At 35.2% G+C, this 18,872-nt stretch overlaps 1 protein-coding gene across 3 annotated transcripts; it reads left to right on the plus strand.

Moving 5' to 3' along the window:
• The first annotated feature begins 1,707 nt into the window (after positions 1-1,707).
• LOC143237553 (GDP-D-glycero-alpha-D-manno-heptose dehydrogenase-like) lies at positions 1,708-14,802 on the plus strand. 3 transcript variants are annotated; one of them, XM_076476954.1, is made up of 2 exons: positions 1,708-1,866; positions 13,730-14,802. In XM_076476954.1, the coding sequence occupies exon 2, from the start codon at positions 13,739-13,741 to the stop codon at positions 14,768-14,770; it is 1,032 nt and encodes a 343-aa protein (XP_076333069.1). In that variant the 5' UTR covers positions 1,708-1,866; positions 13,730-13,738; the 3' UTR covers positions 14,771-14,802. The 3 variants fall into 3 exon arrangements, with proteins under 3 accessions (XP_076333069.1, XP_076333068.1, XP_076333070.1); XM_076476953.1 differs by having other exon boundaries at positions 1,857-1,985; XM_076476955.1 differs by having other exon boundaries at positions 1,860-1,981.
• Positions 14,803-18,872: the final 4,070 nt, after the last annotated feature.

Raw genomic sequence — 18,872 nt, forward strand, 5'->3', positions numbered from 1 at the left:
ACAGCACTAGTATTTATAAGAAATTCTTAAACTTAAGAAGTACATTTAAGATCTTTTTCCGAATGATCTGAAAAACCTAAATATCTAGGTCAAAACATAAATAGAAAATATTTTATTTTTAACTATGACGTTTCATAAACTTTGAAACGTTCATTAAATGATATCCCAGACGTGATATTTATCTTACTGTATTAGTTATCACGGGAATCTATCAGAGAACTATACGTGCATGGACGACTACTCAACACCGCCCACTGCCAATTTTAGGGCTATTCCAATCACATAGTGGGACTGGTCATCACATTACAGCGCCCCTACGGCTGAAAGGTAAAAATGTTCGATGATAACATTCAAACACAAAATCCGTAAAAAAGCCCTGGAAAGTTACATAACATTCTTGTTGTTCATTTTCTTTAATTATAATGAGTTCCGAGAAATTTAAATAATATTCGAGACGTAGACTTTATTTAACTATGATAAGGTTCTGGAAAATCAAACGTCATTATTGCGAATTTGGATTCACTCTTAGATTTTATGTACATACGGAGTAACCATAACGAAACAGTTATGGTTAACATAAATAACTGTCACCGGTTATTATTAAGACTGATCCTTTGCGAGTGTTAAGAATTAACGAAATTGAAAGTTTCGAAACAAAAAGTAGGATACATCTAATGTTTTGAGGACTAACCATGTCTAATGATTCCAGAAGGCTACGCAGTTCTACCTGTTTTAACTTAGTGATTACCTTATTAAGAAGATAACAAATTATGGCTGCTGCTTCTTTAACTGATCCTATCCTAAGGCTGTTTCATTTCATTCAACCAATCTATTTGAAGATCAAGACAAGGTTAAATATCTTCAAGGCCGTGGCCTTCGTAAGGCATATACTAACACTCCATAGTAAGGGCTCAGAAAACATGCTGAGAACAGATGTTTCAAATACTATGGGAAAACGTGGTTGATTTTTATTTATAATGGAGAAACACTGTACGTCACCTTTGAAGCTATATATTATAAAGTCCCCGCCCCAGTTGTATGACTGCGGCTTCGATACTCGTGGTGGGCAGATCACAGACAGCCCTTCGTGTAACTTTAAAGAATAAAGAAACTAACAAATATTATCTTAAGATTACTGAACTGGTTAAGTCCGTGAAGTGCGTGCCATAGTCTGCCGATTGAAATACGAAATAATTCCTTAAAATATTGTCAACACAATTTTAAGTTCCAGTAATGGACAGGGTTTGACGTTTCTTGAATCATTAGGCTACTAAATTAGTATCTGATATCATCGATAGAGGCGCTAGTTTAATAAAAGATACTAATTGCAATAGCCTCATCTTTAGTACACAACACTGCAAAATTCCTAATTAATTTATGATGAACGACTCATATTTATATGTACAAACTGCTCGTTTGGATTGAGAAAATTGTTGCAAACCTGACGATAACCGAAGAAGGTCGAAACGTTGTTCGCTCCTCTACATAAAAAGTTTTCTCAACCCAAACGACCCGTTTTAACACATATATTTTTCTCTACAAGTGGGTTTTCTCAACATCACTGAACGCCTATATTTACATATTTGGACTTATTAAACTATATTTTCCCTTTCAATACCCTTTTCCTATTTAAATTGCATGTCGTTGTTAAGCGGGCACTCGTTCTTTTTATTTCTGCTACAGCAACTTATTGACCAATAACAGGTCTTTATCAGAAATCAAGCATGCACGGGATTGGAGTCTTATCTGTATGTTCCGCACAGTTCACAAGTTGTTTATCCACTTCAGATATTTGCTCAAACAGGTTACGTTTGAAACCCGGCCTGCGAAGTCTCGAAGTTTCCACATCTCGAACAGCATTATAAGGTAAGCAAACGTTCATTGGTCCAGTCTGGCTAGAATACAGCAGGATGTAACGGTGGTCAAGATGCTACTCACATTATGCTCTAAGCAACAACTTCTGTGGTGTGAAATAGATTAAGTTGGTAAACCTTAATTTTTATCAATTTCATATTAACCATTTATAAGTCATAATTAGGGTTAACATTAATAAAACAATATTATCTATTTTAACACTAATGATAAAGTATGAGCCACAGTAGTAGTAGAGCTAAAGAAACACGATAATTAATTAACTTAACACTTCAATTTTTTATAAAACTTTTGCTGCATATCCAGATAAGATTATGTAAATATTTTAACTCGTAAATTATTGGTATGGAGACATGTAACTAATTTATCTTGTAAAGTGCTATAACATTATTAATGTAGAAGTTTTATGTGTTACTCTGTTAAGGTTTCAGTAAGTTAGAACAGGCTAAGGTTTCAGTAAATTAGAACAGGCTAAGGTTTCAGTAAATTAGAACAGGTTAAGGTTTCAGTAAGTTAGAACAGGCTAAGGTTTCAGTAAATTAGAACAGGCTAAGGTTTCAGTAAATTAGAACAGGCTAAGGTTTCAGTAAGTTAGAACAGGCTAAGGTTTCAGTAAATTAGAACAGGCTAAGGTTTCAGTATATTAGAACAGGCTACTTGGTAATAAATCTTAATGTTTCATCCACTAACCATTTTTTTTACACAGTTACTTCTTCCATCTGGAATATTAAGTGTACGTTAAACTCCAAGTACTCTGTGTTTAGCTATAAGATTCGGTTTCGTACTTCCATAGTTTGTACTTTACCGGTATTTAACCAGAAAATTCCCCTTTCAACTTTTTATTAACCTTATAATTACTGGTGGAAAGGGGGTTCATCTGGCTTTTTAAATATATTTTCTAAACTAGTTATCCATCAGATTGCCTGTAGCCCTCAGGGTTCTATGACTTCGTTGTCCTCAGATTGAAAGCAACAAACGAGCCAATAAAAAAAATGCAAAGAATGATATTACAAATAGTTAATATTCTTATTATTGATCGATCCTCGTATCATGTTACACAGAAATTAATGATAGTTTATAGTAAAAAACATAATGTTATTCAGTATGAGCTTCATTTTCTAATAACCTGAGCCCTCGATAAGTATGCTGAGGAAATTATCACGCAAATAAAAAAACAAGGAAGATTACTGAAACTAGTATGATAGTTTAAAAATGTGTCACCCGTGCTCGTAAAATAAACTATAATAGTTTAAGAATGTGTCACCCGAGCTCGTAAAACAAAGGATAATAGTTTAAGAATGTGTTACCAAAGCTGATAAAACAAATCGTCTGACAATGTCGGTTTAAGACCTACCAAATCATTATACGACTTTTTTGTCAACGTTCAAATTTCCTGAATTTTAATTACTCGATGTATTTGTTCGTTTGTTTTGAATTTCGCGCAAAACTACTCGAGGGCTATCTGCGCTAGCCGTCCCTAATTTAGTAGTGTAAGACAAGAGGGAAGGCAGCTAGTTATCACTAACACACCGTCAACTCTTGGGTTTCTCTTTTATCAAATAATAGTGGGATTGACCGTAGCATTATAACGCCCCTATAGCTAAAAGGGGCGACCATGTTTGGTGCAACGAGGATTCGAAACGGCACACTCAGATTAAGAGCCGATCGACTTAAACCACCTGGCCATGCCGGGTCACTACTCGATGTGATATCTGTTATTATTTAATACAAGCATTGACAAATTTAGGAACGCAACTAAACATTGTCTAAAACATCTTAAATGAGTGAACAGTTGTAAAATTCAGTTCTCTCATATCTGAAGTGGTGTTAATAGACTGTACCATAACAGTTACGACAAAAACTTAGAGCTGCCTCAGGGAGCCCGTGGCATCAAACATTAGTTTAATATAATAATTAGTTGGAGAATTAGTTTCTGGGACGGAAGTTGTATAAATTTGTGATTAATGAAAGATTATCTTAGGATATGAAAGGTTATTTCTCTTTTATGTATTGGTAAAAACGCCCATAAACACCGCAAAATGCAAAAATGAATATTATATGTGCCCTGTCCCTGCGTTGACTCAAAGAACTTCCATGCCAATTTTGCGAAGTATTTATAAGATCAGACAACAAGACAGAACTTTTACATTTATACAGGGTGTTCGGAAAGTCACTGTGCAGTTTTGTCTGTTAATAAATATATAAGTGCACAGTGACTTTCCGAACTCCCTGTATAAATATTATCTAATAATGTTAACTGTCAATTATCAATATTACTATAAATGGAAAGTGAGTTCATTTTGTCTATTTCACATCAGCGGATTCTTTACAAAGTGAATTATTCTTAATATTCTTGTTCCAACTTATTTTCGTGTCTGTTGTCTGAATAAACCGACCTATATTTAACTATTAAAATGTTATCCTTTCGATGACTGACACCTAATACGGTTAGTTCTGCATGTTACGTATTACTGTACAAAAATATGTAATATAAATATAATGTAAGTCAATGTACCGTCACAGGTTTGTTAGGTTAATATTTGTACGTGTGAACTTTTGCTTCCATTTCTTCCTATTAGCATAAATTTCAACCACAAACCCAACGATTTTTTTCGCATTCTATAGCATTATAATAAGCTTTACAGTTTAAACGAGAAACGTTTACGAGCTGTTACAAAGCAGTAAGCCTAAAAAATTGCTATAAAAATCAAGGTACATGTAATAGTAATAATCAGCCATATGCAGTTAACTCGAGCTTTATCAATAAAATGCCTCAAATTCTATGTTTGGTATTTAGAGTTGTCTGTTACTCTAAACACAATGACCTTATATTGAAATAATATTTCAAGAAGATGTAACGTTTCTGCTACAAGTTTATTATTTTTTATCATTCAGCAGGCAAGCTGTTTAAAATACCAAAAATAAAGCCCAACCTACCAGTCCAAAATCGATAGAACTCAACACCAACAGATGGAAAGAAGAACTTGGTGTGAAACGTACATATGTACATAGTAAGATGTAACGGAACAACAACATATTGATATGGATTTGTTTCGAAACTTTCACGTATCTTGTTAGTTCTATACAAACAAACGCTGAACGTGAAAGTCTCAAAACTCGTATCGTTACAAATTTGGAGTTATTTTGAAACAGTTCGTTTAAACTTTAATTTTGATTGGGTTTCAGATCTACTTTTCCTGCCTTATATTTAGTTTATATGTTAATTCTGCAGAAACACTGCAATGTGGTACGACTTACCGAGTCATAAGGTCAAAGTTTACCACCATAAGGTTTATGTTACAAATAGACACTGATGACGCAACATAGTGCTAATGAATGTTATTTTTTTCTTTTTTCAACAAGTATTTCGCAGTCTTACAAAACGGGTATGTATTCTGCGTTGACGCTAAAACCAGAAATTTGTCAAACTAAGTTATATTTATCATATATTTATAATCAAAACAAGTTGTATTGCTTGTCTGTTTTGGAATTTCTCGCAAAGCTACACGAGAGCTATCTCCACTAGCCGTCCCTAATTTTGCAGTATAAAACTAGAGGGAAGGCAGATAGTTATCACACACACACACCATCCACCACCAAATTTAGGGATACTTTTCTACCAATGAACAGTGGGATTGATCGTCGCGTTATAACGCAACCACTGCTGAAAGGGTGAACATGTTTGGTGTGACGGGGATTCGAACCCGCGACCCTCAGTTAGACACTAAAGGTTTTGTAAATTAATGGTACTGTTATACAAAGTTAGATACTAATCTTTTTCTAAAATACTGGTATTGTTACAGACAGTTAGATACTAAACTTTTCTAAAATAATGGTATTGTTATAGACAGTTAGATACTAAACTTTTTGTAAAATACTAGTATTATTACAGACAGTTAGATACTAAACTTTTTGTAAAATACTAGTATTATTACAGACAGTTAGATACTAAACTTTTTGTAAAATACTGGTATTGTTACAGACAGTTAGATACTAAACTTTTCTAAAATAATGGTATTGTTATAGACAGTTAGATACTAAACTTTTTGTAAAATACTAGTATTATTACAGACAGTTAGATACTAAACTTTTTGTAAAATACTGGTATTGTTACAGACAGTTAGATACTAAACTTTTTGTAAAATACTGGTATTGTTACAGACAGTTAGATACTAAACTTTTTGTAAAATACTGGTATTATTACAGACAGTTAGATACTAAACTTTTTGTAAAATACTGGTATTATTACAGACAGTTAGATACTAAACTTTTTGTAAAATATTGGTATTGTTACAGACAGTTAGATACTAAACTTTTTGTAAAATACTGGTATTGTTACAGACAGTTAGATACTAAACTTTTTGTAAAATACTGGTATTGTTACAGACAGTTAGATACTAAACTTTTTGTAAAATAATGGTATTGTTACAGACAGTTAGATACTAAACTTTTTGTAAAATAATGGTATTGTTACAGACAGTTAGATACTAAACTTTTTGTAAAATAATGGTATTGTTACAGACAGTTAGATACTAAACTTTTTGTAAAATAATGGTATTGTTACAGACAGTTAGATACTAAACTTTTTGTAAAATACTGGTATTGTTACAGACAGTTAGATACTAAACTTTTTGTAAAATACTGGTATTGTTACAGACAGTTAGATACTAAACTTTTTGTAAAATACTGGTATTGTTACAGACAGTTAGATACTAAACTTTTTGTAAAATAATGGTATTGTTACAGACAGTTAGATACTAAACTTTTTGTAAAATAATGGTATTGTTACAGACAGTTAGATACTAAACTTTTTGTAAAATAATGGTATTGTTACAGACAGTTAGATACTAAACTTTTTGTAAAATACTAGTATTATTACAGACAGTTAGATACTAAACTTTTTGTAAAATACTAGTATTATTAGAGACAGTTAGATACTAAACTTTTTGTAAAATACTAGTATTATTACAGACAGTTAGATACTAAACTTTTTGTAAAATAATGGTATTGTTACAGACAGTTAGATACTAAACTTTTTGTAAAATAATGGTATTGTTACAGACAGTTAGATACTAAACTTTTTGTAAAATAATGGTATTGTTACAGACAGTTAGATACTAAACTTTTTGTAAAATAATGGTATTGTTACAGACAGTTAGATACTAAACTTTTTGTAAAATACTAGTATTATTACAGACAGTTAGATACTAAACGTTTTGTAAAATACTAGTATTATTAGAGACAGTTAGATACTAAACTTTTTGTAAAATACTAGTATTATTACAGACAGTTAGATAGTAAACTTTTCGTAAAATACTGGTGTTGTTATAACCAGATATATACTAAACTTTTTCTAAAATACTGGTGTTGTTATAACCAGATATATACTAAACTTTTTCTAAAATACTGGTGTTGTTATAACCAGATATATACTAAACTTTTGTAAAATACTGGTATTGTTATAACCAGATATATACTAAACTTTTTCTAAAATACTGGTGTTGTTGTAGAGAGCCACTTATTATAAATTTCAGATGTTTGAGAGACACAAGTCATGAACAAATATTACACACACGTTTTTATTGTTAATAAATAAATACATGTACGTAATAATATTTATTCTTGTATGTTGTTTTAAACTGTTAATTTGCATTAATTTCAAGAATCACAAAGTAGACTTATATATACCAAATGTTTTCAAAATCCTGGCTTATTATTGTTTTAACTATAAAGAAAGTATTTAATACAGTAATGAACTACGGAAACATTTAAGAAAAATATATACAAATTTGCACTTCATTAGCATTAAATTAGACTGCCAAAAGGGGTAAAAAACAGATATTTTTAATTATATTTATTTGTCTTAGTAAATATCTGGTCAAAACATGGATGAAAATATATAAAACAATAAAATTAATGGTATTTTAATCAGATACAACCTTACAAAGCTTTAGTTTTATCGTAATATTTTTTAACACAAAGAAACATTGATACAAATATCAGGCTGTTTACTACTAGTAGAGGTCTTGTGAGTTTCCATCTTGGCTGTGAGTCGCTGAAATTCCGCCTCATGTGTTTTCAAGGCCGTACGAATCAACTCCGTCAGATGTTGATTTGTAAGGATTGCACGATGCTACGACTTCACAAACTTCATGATAGAGTAGAGTGATTCACAGCAGTATGTTGTGCTGAAAATTGAGCAGGGTCGTACACTGATTTTATTCAGTTCAGGATATTTAATTTCTGGAACTTGCTCCCAGAACTCAGTTGTAGAATGGGACTTATTGATCATCTTTAGACCCAAGTTCTCCTGTAGTCTCTTAGTCTCATTTTCAGAGCAGATGATTCTGTAACCAGAGGTTCGCGAATTGGACAACCATGAATGATCACATCAACCATGAATGGATTTACAAGAAAGATGAAGCAGAGCTTCAGCTTCTGCAAGTCTTCAAACCTATCTAGGAAATTATCATGCAGTCCTTGTAACTTATATTTGTATTCTTCCAATTTGTGGTCTTTTATTTCAATATCAGGGAATGTATTTACTCTCTTTTTGAGATTGGGAAGGTAACTAAAGTTTCTTGACCATATGTCTCTTTAAAAAAGTCTTATTTTATTCTGAAACCTGAAAACTGTCTGAGTAAGATCAGAAACAATCTTATCCTTCCCCTGGAGTGCCAAGTTGAGTGTTAGCTTATGACTCATAATATCAGTAAGGAACATTAGATGTTGCATCCATTTATCACTTCCCATTTGAAGATAGAATCTTTTCTTTTCTTCAAGAAACGTAATAATAGGCTCCAACAGATCAACAAACCTACTTAAGACATTGCTGGTTGACAGCCACCTCACAATGCAGTAGAAAGTGACATCACTGGGTTTGTCTTCAAGCTCCACTTCTTCAATAAAATTTTTAAATTGTCAGTGAGTCTTTCCATTTAAGCGTATGAAATTGACAATTTCAAGAACAAATTTCATAACATATTCATACTTGAAGTATCTGGCTGCCAGGTGTTCATGATGAATAATGCAATGAACAGGGAGAAACTCTGGAAAGCTGGGATTACTTTTCATAAGTGCAATTAATCCTGCATTTTTCCCCACTATTGCAGATGCTCCATCTGTTGCAACACTGACGAGTTTATCCAGTAGAATATCGGTATATGTTAAGGGTCCGTCAAGCACATTTTTAATGTCAACACCATGAGTTGTTTCTTTCAGTGCCAGTAAGTCCAACATCTCTTCTTTTACAGCTACATCAGAGGAAACATAACGAATAAATACCGCCAGCTGTGTAGATTCGTCAAGGGCTAACCTGAATACAAGGGAATTCTTTAAATCATTTTGCACTTTGCCTGCAACATCAGTACTGATCTGGTAGATACGTCTCTCTATAGTGTGGCCTGAAGCTACTGTTTGTGCTATTAGTCGCTGAAGTTTCGTGTTATTTGGATCTAACACTGCAACAACTTCAACTATATTCTTCTTAACAAATTCACCATCAGAATATGGACGTTTATGGACATTTAGCATGAGCAATATTCCATGATATAACAAAACTAGCTTCAGTCGTTTTTTATATGCAAAAAACGGCTCGTTTGGGCTGAGAAAACACTTTACATAGAAGAGCGAACAACGTTTAAATTTCTCAACAAGTGGGTTTCTCGTCATCACTGATTATAGCTTCAGTCGTTGTAGCAACTTCCTCACTGAACGTTGTCAACAGTGTCTGCTTGCTACTTAGCAATGATTTTAGCACAGTTAACTTGTTTTTCCGTAATTCTGATTTAGATGAACAAGCATGCGAAAGGTTTTGTTATTTGTTTCATGGTGGCGTTTCAAGTTACTGGCTTTGTAATGACTGAGTAATACATTGCAGATAAGACACAAATGTTTACCTTTAACGGTGAATACAAAATCCTCCTCCCACTTTGGCTCATAATTTCTGTTTTTATTTTTATACTTTCGCTTCTTGCAATTTGATGACGCAATTTTCCTTCATAAAATTTTCACAGACACTTCCAAAAAATTAAAGTGAAAAGAAACAATAAGCTCAAACACGCGCAACGCAAACAAATACCACAGCGCCCAGTGTCACACTAACACCGCTAATTTCACTACCCGCAACACAGTCACACACGCCACAATCACGCGATTGTAAGTCACACCCACTAAAATTAACATTGCCAGCACCGGCTTGTAAGATTACTGATTCTCCAGCACAATTTCTCTGTAATTCTTGCTGATCCTAAACTCCCTTAATCTCTGACTCAAATCTAGCATTAAAATTAGGATTTAAAATATTAAACATATTTACTCACGTCATTAAACTGACGTTTTAATCCAGTGGACTCTCAGCTCATACCCGGTAAAAAGCTTGAACATTTTTATTTACCTTTTATATTAGTTGTGATGTAAAAAAAAGCTCAGCCAACATATTTTCGCGAGCCACACATTATATATCAAAGAGCCACGTGTGGCTCGCGAGCTGCGGTTTGGCCATCCCTCTTACAGACAGTTAATACTAAAGGTGTTGCAGAATAACATTATTGTTATAGGCACTACAGTGGAGCGCCGTTAAGCCGCGGTATTTAGGTGGTCAACCTGCTTAACCGCGGCTTAAACCTTTGTGACTGAAAAGCCGAAGTCGCCAACAGCTCCGCCGAGGAGCCTCATCCGGGCCATTGCGTGATCATTACAATATCAATGTATAGACTATTCAGATACAATTGACAAGTGCCGTTTTAACACAAACGACTAATGCATTGCGATGGTTCGCTTTTCCCTGTAAAATTTCGTCTTCCCGTGTTACATGCGGGCCGCCATGTCAATATGATATGCTCACTATCAATTCAGAAACTGAAGTGATTTCTATTGGGTTTGTGGCCAATACTTATACAATTCCATAAAAATATCGGATTATCGAATTAAAAATAATACTTTAATTATTGATCACTTTTTTCACGGATTTACCGCGGATTAACTTTAATGTATGGAGAAGTGTGATTCGGTAACAATGGCGGTCTCCATAAAGCTGACATAGAGAGCGGATAAGGTAGATTAACGGTCGATTTCTATTGTAATATATTTTATTTCCCAAATTAAAGCAAATCCTTTTTAAATATCCCCTTGAAGTTATAAATACAAGGAGTGTGAGAAACTTTAAAAAGCCAGGTAGTAGATTTAATACATCAAAAATTTTGGGACAAGACTTGCTACAGCGGTTTAAGCGATTTCGCGATTTACTGGTCCGCGGCTTAATGGCGCTCCACTGTAATGTTCTAAATACTTTCCAAACTAATGAGGCCCGGTATGGCCAGGTGGTTAAGACGCACGACTCGCAAACTGCGGGTCGTGGGTTCGAATCCACATCACATCAAACATGCTTGTTCTTTCAGCCATGAAGGCGTTAAAAATTGACGGTCATTCCCACTAATCGTTGGTAAAATAGTAACCCACAAGTTGACAGTAAGAGGTGTTGAATAGCTGCCTTCTCTCTAGAATTCCATTGAGAGCAAATAATATTGCTGTTATCACGGTGACGCTATCAACAAATCAATAGTAAATAAAATTTAAAAACAAGAAAACTACACAATTACTTCATTACAAGTTGAGGCTAGTCTCACACCACTGTCCACCTAACAGAATTTGTATAGTCCCTCATTACCTGCTACATGGCTTAAAAACTCCACTTCTGTGCACATGAGTGCACGGCTCCAGTTGCAAGTCTTCTTTCTTTATATACTTTCATACAGTTCTCAGGCTCTTGTTTTCAGACTGAAATGTGTGACCAAACATCAAAACATGTACAGAACAAATATTTTTGTCGTTGCAGCTTCTTCAGTGTAAGCTTCCTTGGCTTCTTGAAAGTAGCAGATGCATTATACAGGCTAAATGTATGATTCAAAACTTAAACACGTTAATGTTCATGTTAAAAGCAGTGTTATGTCTGCTCTTGTTATCCAGCTCGACTTGCTAACATCCTGATGCCCAATCTAAATTATAATTCAACAAAAACCTTCCAGAATTTCCAGATGTTCATCTGTCCATACAAAGGGAATGACATCAATGCAAGATAACACATTCCTCTCAACCTAAAATCAACACTAGCTCTTGGCATATCTTCCTTCTTTGTGACAATCACTACTGGAAGATGTATCATCTTCTTCTTTAACATCCATTTTATCTCAGCACTTGCTACATCCATTAGTGTTCCAAAAAGCTGGAATTGTGGTTGCTTAATCAGACATGTTATGCTTAAAGAGATAAGTTACCATCATTTGGCCCAAATAACATTCTAGTACCATAAATGCATTGGGATTTTCAAATAACAATTTACTGAACTGCTTTTACTGTGTTGGGTCTAGAATGTTTGTACAATCTTCAATGGATAATTTCACCTATGCTGCCAACCATGTACTTGCATTCAGATGCAGTACAATGGATGCATTTTTGTATAACCACTAGGCCTTGTTTACTTCCATGCTTCTATTAAATTTACCACACCAATTATCTTTACATTTTAAAACTGGATAGACATTCATTTATAATTACAAGACAATACCAGAACCTTCTCCTTGGAGAGATTACTGCCGGAGTTAACTCTGTTTACATTATGTGCAGGAAACATTTCAAACTGTATGTGTGTATGTCTTATAGTTATCCACGTGACTGTTCACTCCCATTTAAACATAAAAGTTATTGTATCCTCGAGATATCACTAACCCTTCCATAGAGGTGGCTGTATAACCATTACCTCACGGGTGAATCTAGTGTTATATTCAAGACAATAAAATAACAAATGTATCTATAATGAAATCAACTTAACTAAATTTGACCACATGTTTTGAAAAAAAAATTACATAGATTTAAAAGTAATTTTAAAAAGTTCAAAATTCCACATCAAAATAAGAAATTATAAAACGCATATTGGGCATATATAACAAAGCTCATCAAAACTTCAATCTGTCAAATCCCAGTCCTATAATGGCACTTTTATAGCTAACACAATCTTTGAAGCTACAATTTACTTAACCAGTTATTCTTTTGACCAATGAAACCTTTAAGAGAATACGTTGTACAAACGTTTACGATATGATATTTGTGTTAAGCAAAGATTGCATTGATTGAATATAATAGCCATATCCGTAAAAAGGTGTTAAAGAAAATAATCTTAAGTTTGCCATTTTTATAGGTTTGAATATGACGCTAGAAGAAATATTCAGTAAATAATTATACAAATATTAGTGGCTTTTGAATCCTAATCATTAATAAAATATAAACACATAAACAACATTTGGAACATTATACAGGATTATCTCATTAATTGTTAAAGAATATAACTCTTTGCCAATTGAGGAGATGATTGAAGCATTCGACTCGCAATCCGAGGGTCCCGGGTTCGAATCCCCATCACACCAAACATGCTCGCCCTTTCAGCCACGGGAGCGTTATAATGTGATGGTCAATCCCACTATTCGATAGTAATAGAGTAGCCCACGAAATGGCGGTGGGTGGTGATGACTACCTGCCTTTCCTCATTCCATTCAGTCTTACACTGCTAAATTAGAAACGGCTAGTGCAGATAACCCTCGTGTAGCTTTGCACAAAAATTGAAAACAAACATCTTTGCTAACCTTATTTGTTTCTTAGTTTATATTATAACATAAAGTTTTCTTACAACTTCTCTGACTACTTAGTAATTTAGACATTTTTTTGTGTATTTTTGTCAAATCCATTTAATTTTTTTAAGAACTTGAAGCTTTGTTGTTTGTTACGGTTCAGTTTCCAAGTATCGAGTATATAAACAAAAACCTTATTTGTTTATGGAAACCTTACTTTTGTCCTTTTATTACAGACGATCATCATGCTGAGGAATCTGGCCAACGGAATCTGCCCTGATGCGAAACTGTCAAACAAAAACTCCATTTATCGCAGACAGACTGAAACTACTAAAGACAGTAAACATCACGTTCTTGTAACAGGGGGCGCTGGTTATCTTGGTTCAACTCTTGTTTCTCTGTTGCTTCAAGAAAGCTATAAGGTCACAGTTTACGACTCATTCAACTATGGAATCTCTTCTCTTCTTACAGTTGTTCATAACCACGATTTGCATATTATAAAAGGAGACGTCCGTAATGTGGAAGACATACAAAAGGCCATGAAAGGCGTGGATATCATTATCCATTTAGCTGCAGTTGTTGGTTACCCCGCGTGTGATAAGGATCCAGCTCTGGCAATTTCGGTTAACGAACAGGGAACCAAGAACATTGCCGATTGTTTGCAACCCCATCAGAAACTCATCTATGCTTCTACTGGGTCCTGCTATGGTGTTGTCGACAAAATATGTACAGAAGAAATGAATATATCTCCTCTCACCTTGTACGGAAAGTCCAAAGCGGCTGGAGAGAAGTTTGTTCTTTCCAAAGATGGTGTGGTTTTACGTTTGGCTACAGTTTTTGGTGTTTCGCCACGCTTGCGTTTGGACTTACTCGTCAATGACTTGACCATGAAAGCGGTAGAGTTTAAAAAATTCGACTTGTATGAGGGAAACTACAAGAGAACTTTCCTGCACGTGAAAGACGCAGCTCGTGCCTTTCTCTGTACACTAAAAAATTATAAACGCATGAAGGGAGAGGTTTTTAACATCGGAGACGAGAGTATGAATATGACTAAAGCTGAAGTAGCCTCTAAGATTAAAAAACTGGTACCCAATTGTGTTGTCCACATCTCCAAATCAGGAGAAGATAAAGATAAAAGAAACTATTCAGTTTCTTATGCCAAAATCCGAAAGCTGGGGTTTAAGTCTACTATTACAATCGAAGAGGGCATAAAAGAACTTCTAAAAGTTCTTCCAAACTTATCTGTTTTAGAAGCAGCAGTAAGTAAAAATGAATAAACACTCAAATCGGGAGACATATTTTTATTTCATATTGATTGTGTGTGACGCGTTTTTCTATTGTTCGAAGTCCTTTTATCCTTTAAAATATTAACTACAAAACGGAATCCAACTAACCTAGTCCTAACTATATTAGCGTCCTAATTACAGATCACATTAACAATACCTAAGCGTAGAAATTCAGTAGTGCCTAATTTATTAGTTGTTCTTACATTTTTATTGTACTTTCAGTTATTCTTCTCAAAACAACAGATGACTCTGTAAGATTTATTGTCATGACACGTGATAAAAGAATGTAATCACTGATATACAGACGCTTGAACTGAAAGTATCCATGCTCATAATTTTCTTTATAGCACCAACTGAATAAAACAAGATGTAAACCTTTGAAACAATCTATCAACTAAAATCTACAGTTGTAAAGCGCTTGTGGCACATTGCGATACAATTCATTACTTAAGGTTGCTTTATTGTTTTAAATTAAGCACAAAGCTACACAATGGGCAATTTCTGCTTTGCCCATCACGGGTATCGAAACCCGGTTTCTAGCGTTATAAGTCCGCAGACATACCGCTGAGCCAATGGGGGGGGCCAAAAATAGATATCTTGTCGTACTTCGAAAAGAAATAAATTTGATAACGTTTTTTTTTTAAAGGCACAGAGCGAGAATCGAACTCGCGATTGCCTCTTTACTAGACAGGCGCTTTAACCAACGAAGCCACGGCGCCTTGCTTAAGGTATCGGTGTTCAGTTTGATTAATCACATGTAGACTTAATTTGCTTTACTGCGTGGGCCAAGCGTGTTAAGGCGTGCGACTCGTAATCCGAGGGTCGCGGATTCGAATCCCGATCGCACTAAACATGCTCGCCTTTTCAGCCGTGATGGTCAATCCCACTATTCGTTGGTGAAAGAGTATTCCAAGAGTTGGCGGTGGGTGGTGATGACTAGCTGCCTTCACTCTTTTCTTTCAACCCCGTTACACCAAACATGCTGACCCGGCATGGCCAAGCGTGTTAAGGCGTGCGACTCGTAATCTTAAAGTCGCGGGTTCGAATTCCCGTCACACCAAACATGCTCGCCCTTTCAGCCGTGGGGGCGTTATAATGTGACGGTCAATCCCACTATTCGTTGGTAAAAGAGTAGCCCAAGGGTTGGCGGTGGGTGGTGATGACTAGCTGCCTTCCCTCTAGTCTTACATTGCTAAATTAGGGACGGCTAGCGCAGATAGCCCTCGAGTAGCTTTGTGCGAAATTTAAAAACAAACAAACAAACCAAACATGCTTGCTCTTTCAGCGTTAGGGCGTTATAATGTTCCTCTCAATCCCACTATTCGTTGGTAAAAGAGTAGCCCAAGAGTTGGCGGTGAGTGGTGATGACTAGTTACCTTCCCTTTAGTCTTACACTGCAAAATTAGGAAAAGAAATTTTACTAAGTTGTTGTTTTTAATTTACTTATTTTATACATAATACTTCAAAACAAGTAGGTCGATATTTCATTTAACTTCAGCCTTAAGCCATGAGTACAGAGGGTACCTTTCAGTTTGAAATTTTGTATTTTTTTTCTTTGTTGAAAACTGTAATGACGGACTGTCACTACTTATTTTACAGCATTAACTTATTTTACAGTAAAATATGGCCCGGCATGGCCAGTTGGTTAAGGCACTCGACTCGTAATCTATGGGTCGCGGGTTCAAATCTCCTTCACATCAAAAATGCTCGCTCTTTCAGCCGTGGAAAGTTATAATGTGACGGTCAATCCCACTACTTGTTGGTAAAAGAGTAACCCAAGTGTTGGCGGTGGGTGGTGATGACTAGCTGCCTTCCCTCTAGTCTTACACTGCTAAATTAGGGACGGCCAATGCACATAGCCCTCGAGTAGCTTTGTTTCAATTAAAGTTTTAATACTCACACCAGCCGTCTTGAGAATACAAGTCACGTCACAACCACAACTGATACGAAATCGTAATGGAACAGCTTGTATCACAACTACATTTTGACATTGTTTAGTGTTTCTTCCACCAAAAAATAATTAATTTTTGATAAGGGTATTTAACACCCCTTTCAGACATAAAGCATTTCTATACACACATCACAAAGATGTGCTCAGATCGAAATTCATAAACTAAGAGGACTCTTGTTGGACAGAGAATGACCGGATGTGGCAACATTCAATGCAATATGTGTTGAGGCTCTAAAATCGTGTTAATATTCAATACAACATACTCAACCTTTGTACTTTTGTAGGTTTTATTTTCAAATGAGTTTATTTTTTTAGGACTATTAAGATGTACTGAATAAAAGCTATGCCATACAAAATGTTTCTGGTCCTTAACAGGACTAATTGCAAACCTCATAAATTCCAGTTAAAGCATATAGCTGGTGTGCAAACGTTCTGCTTTCAACAACTCCAAAATTAATGTAATTGGACATTCTATCAGTTTCGCTGCCAAAGTTACAAAGCAGTATAAATTGGTAAACTATAAATTAGTGTCTAAAATTGAACTAAATTTGTTCAGCATATTTAATAAAAAGTAACCATAAAGTGTTTGTTTTTGTTTGTTTGTTTGTTTTTTTAATTTCGCACAAAGCTACTCGAGGGCTATCTGTGCTAGCCGTCCCTAATTTAGCAGTGTAAGACTAGAGGGAAGGCAGCTAGTCATCACCATCCACCGCCAACTCTTGGGCTACTCTTTCACCAACGAATAGTGGGATTGACCGTCACATTATAACACCCCTACGGCTGAAAGGGCGAGCATGTTTGCGCGACGGGGATGCGAACCCGCGACCCTCAGATTACGAGTCGCACGCCTTAACACGCTTGGCCATGCCAGGCCCACCATAAAGGGTATGATCGTAATAATATATTTACTTTGACAGTATATTTACAGACTTACAATACTAGAATTCGCGGATCCAGTTTCCTGCGGTAAAAGTACCGATGGCCAAATTTTGTAACTTTGTATTAACAAACTACGACTTTGAAACTGTTATCAATCTAAACAGGACTGCACATGTTCCATAAACGTACTTTCTCTACGTCATCAGGCACGTGATCTATAACTTCTGCTGCTTCATGTAGACATGAGTGAATTGATGTTGATCTGTTGAGGTCCAATAACTGCATGATTGGTTTGATTTATTTTGAATTACGCGCAAAGCTACACGAGGGCTATCTGTGCTAGCCATCCTTAATTTTGCAGTGTAAGACTAGAGGGAAAACAGCTAGTCATCATCACCCAACGCCTACTCTTGGGCTACTCTTTTACCAATGAATAGTGGGATTGACCGTCACATTATAACGCCCCACGGATAAAAGGACTTTTGCGTTTGGTGTGACGGTGATTCGAGCCCGTGACCCTCAAATTACGAGTCGAGTGCCTTAACCACCTGGCCATGCTAGGCCTAACTATTCATTGTTAAAATGTAAGCACGACAACCTAAACTTTTTGCACTAACCCTACATTGGAAATACCATGCTGAAATGGGTAACTTAGAATTGGCAAAATACTTACTCAGTTGGAGCTAATTCTTGTTAGATGTTAAAGTTTTACTCCTCAATTTTGTTTTCTGACCCAAATATCGTACAGTCCATGTTGAAAAAAAATGTACACAAGTTTAAGATTTTGCTTATTTAAGCTGGTAAACACCCAATTTAAAAGCCACCTTTAGGCATTTTTCGAAAGTTTAATGCTGCACCAGGTACTTCCATCTTTTACCTACAATGAACTTCTGCAACATTATCTTGTTCAGGACTGGAACAATTGCAGCTGGAAAGGGTACTAAAAATTTAGTATATATATAATCATCTATGGAAGGAATTTATCGCTTAGTGAATACCACATTGCGTAACCTCCATTGTCTGATGATGCTACTGACTGCTTCCATCTCCCAATGCACTTTGATAACCAATTTTGATATTATTAATTATTCACTTTCTTGTAGCTTAAGGGACAAAACATGGCATTTGTGTTTTAATTCCAAAGTCACGCATAAGCTCGACCACAACTCTAAAAACTACGGTCTATAACAACAACAACATGTGATTGTAGTGAAATTCGGAAATATTCAACATCATTTTCAAATATGTGTTGAATTATTATAG

Source organism: Tachypleus tridentatus, chromosome 13 (assembly GCF_004210375.1).
Source record: "Tachypleus tridentatus isolate NWPU-2018 chromosome 13, ASM421037v1, whole genome shotgun sequence".
In the NCBI taxonomy this organism is placed as follows: Eukaryota; Metazoa; Arthropoda; class Merostomata; order Xiphosura; family Limulidae; genus Tachypleus; species Tachypleus tridentatus.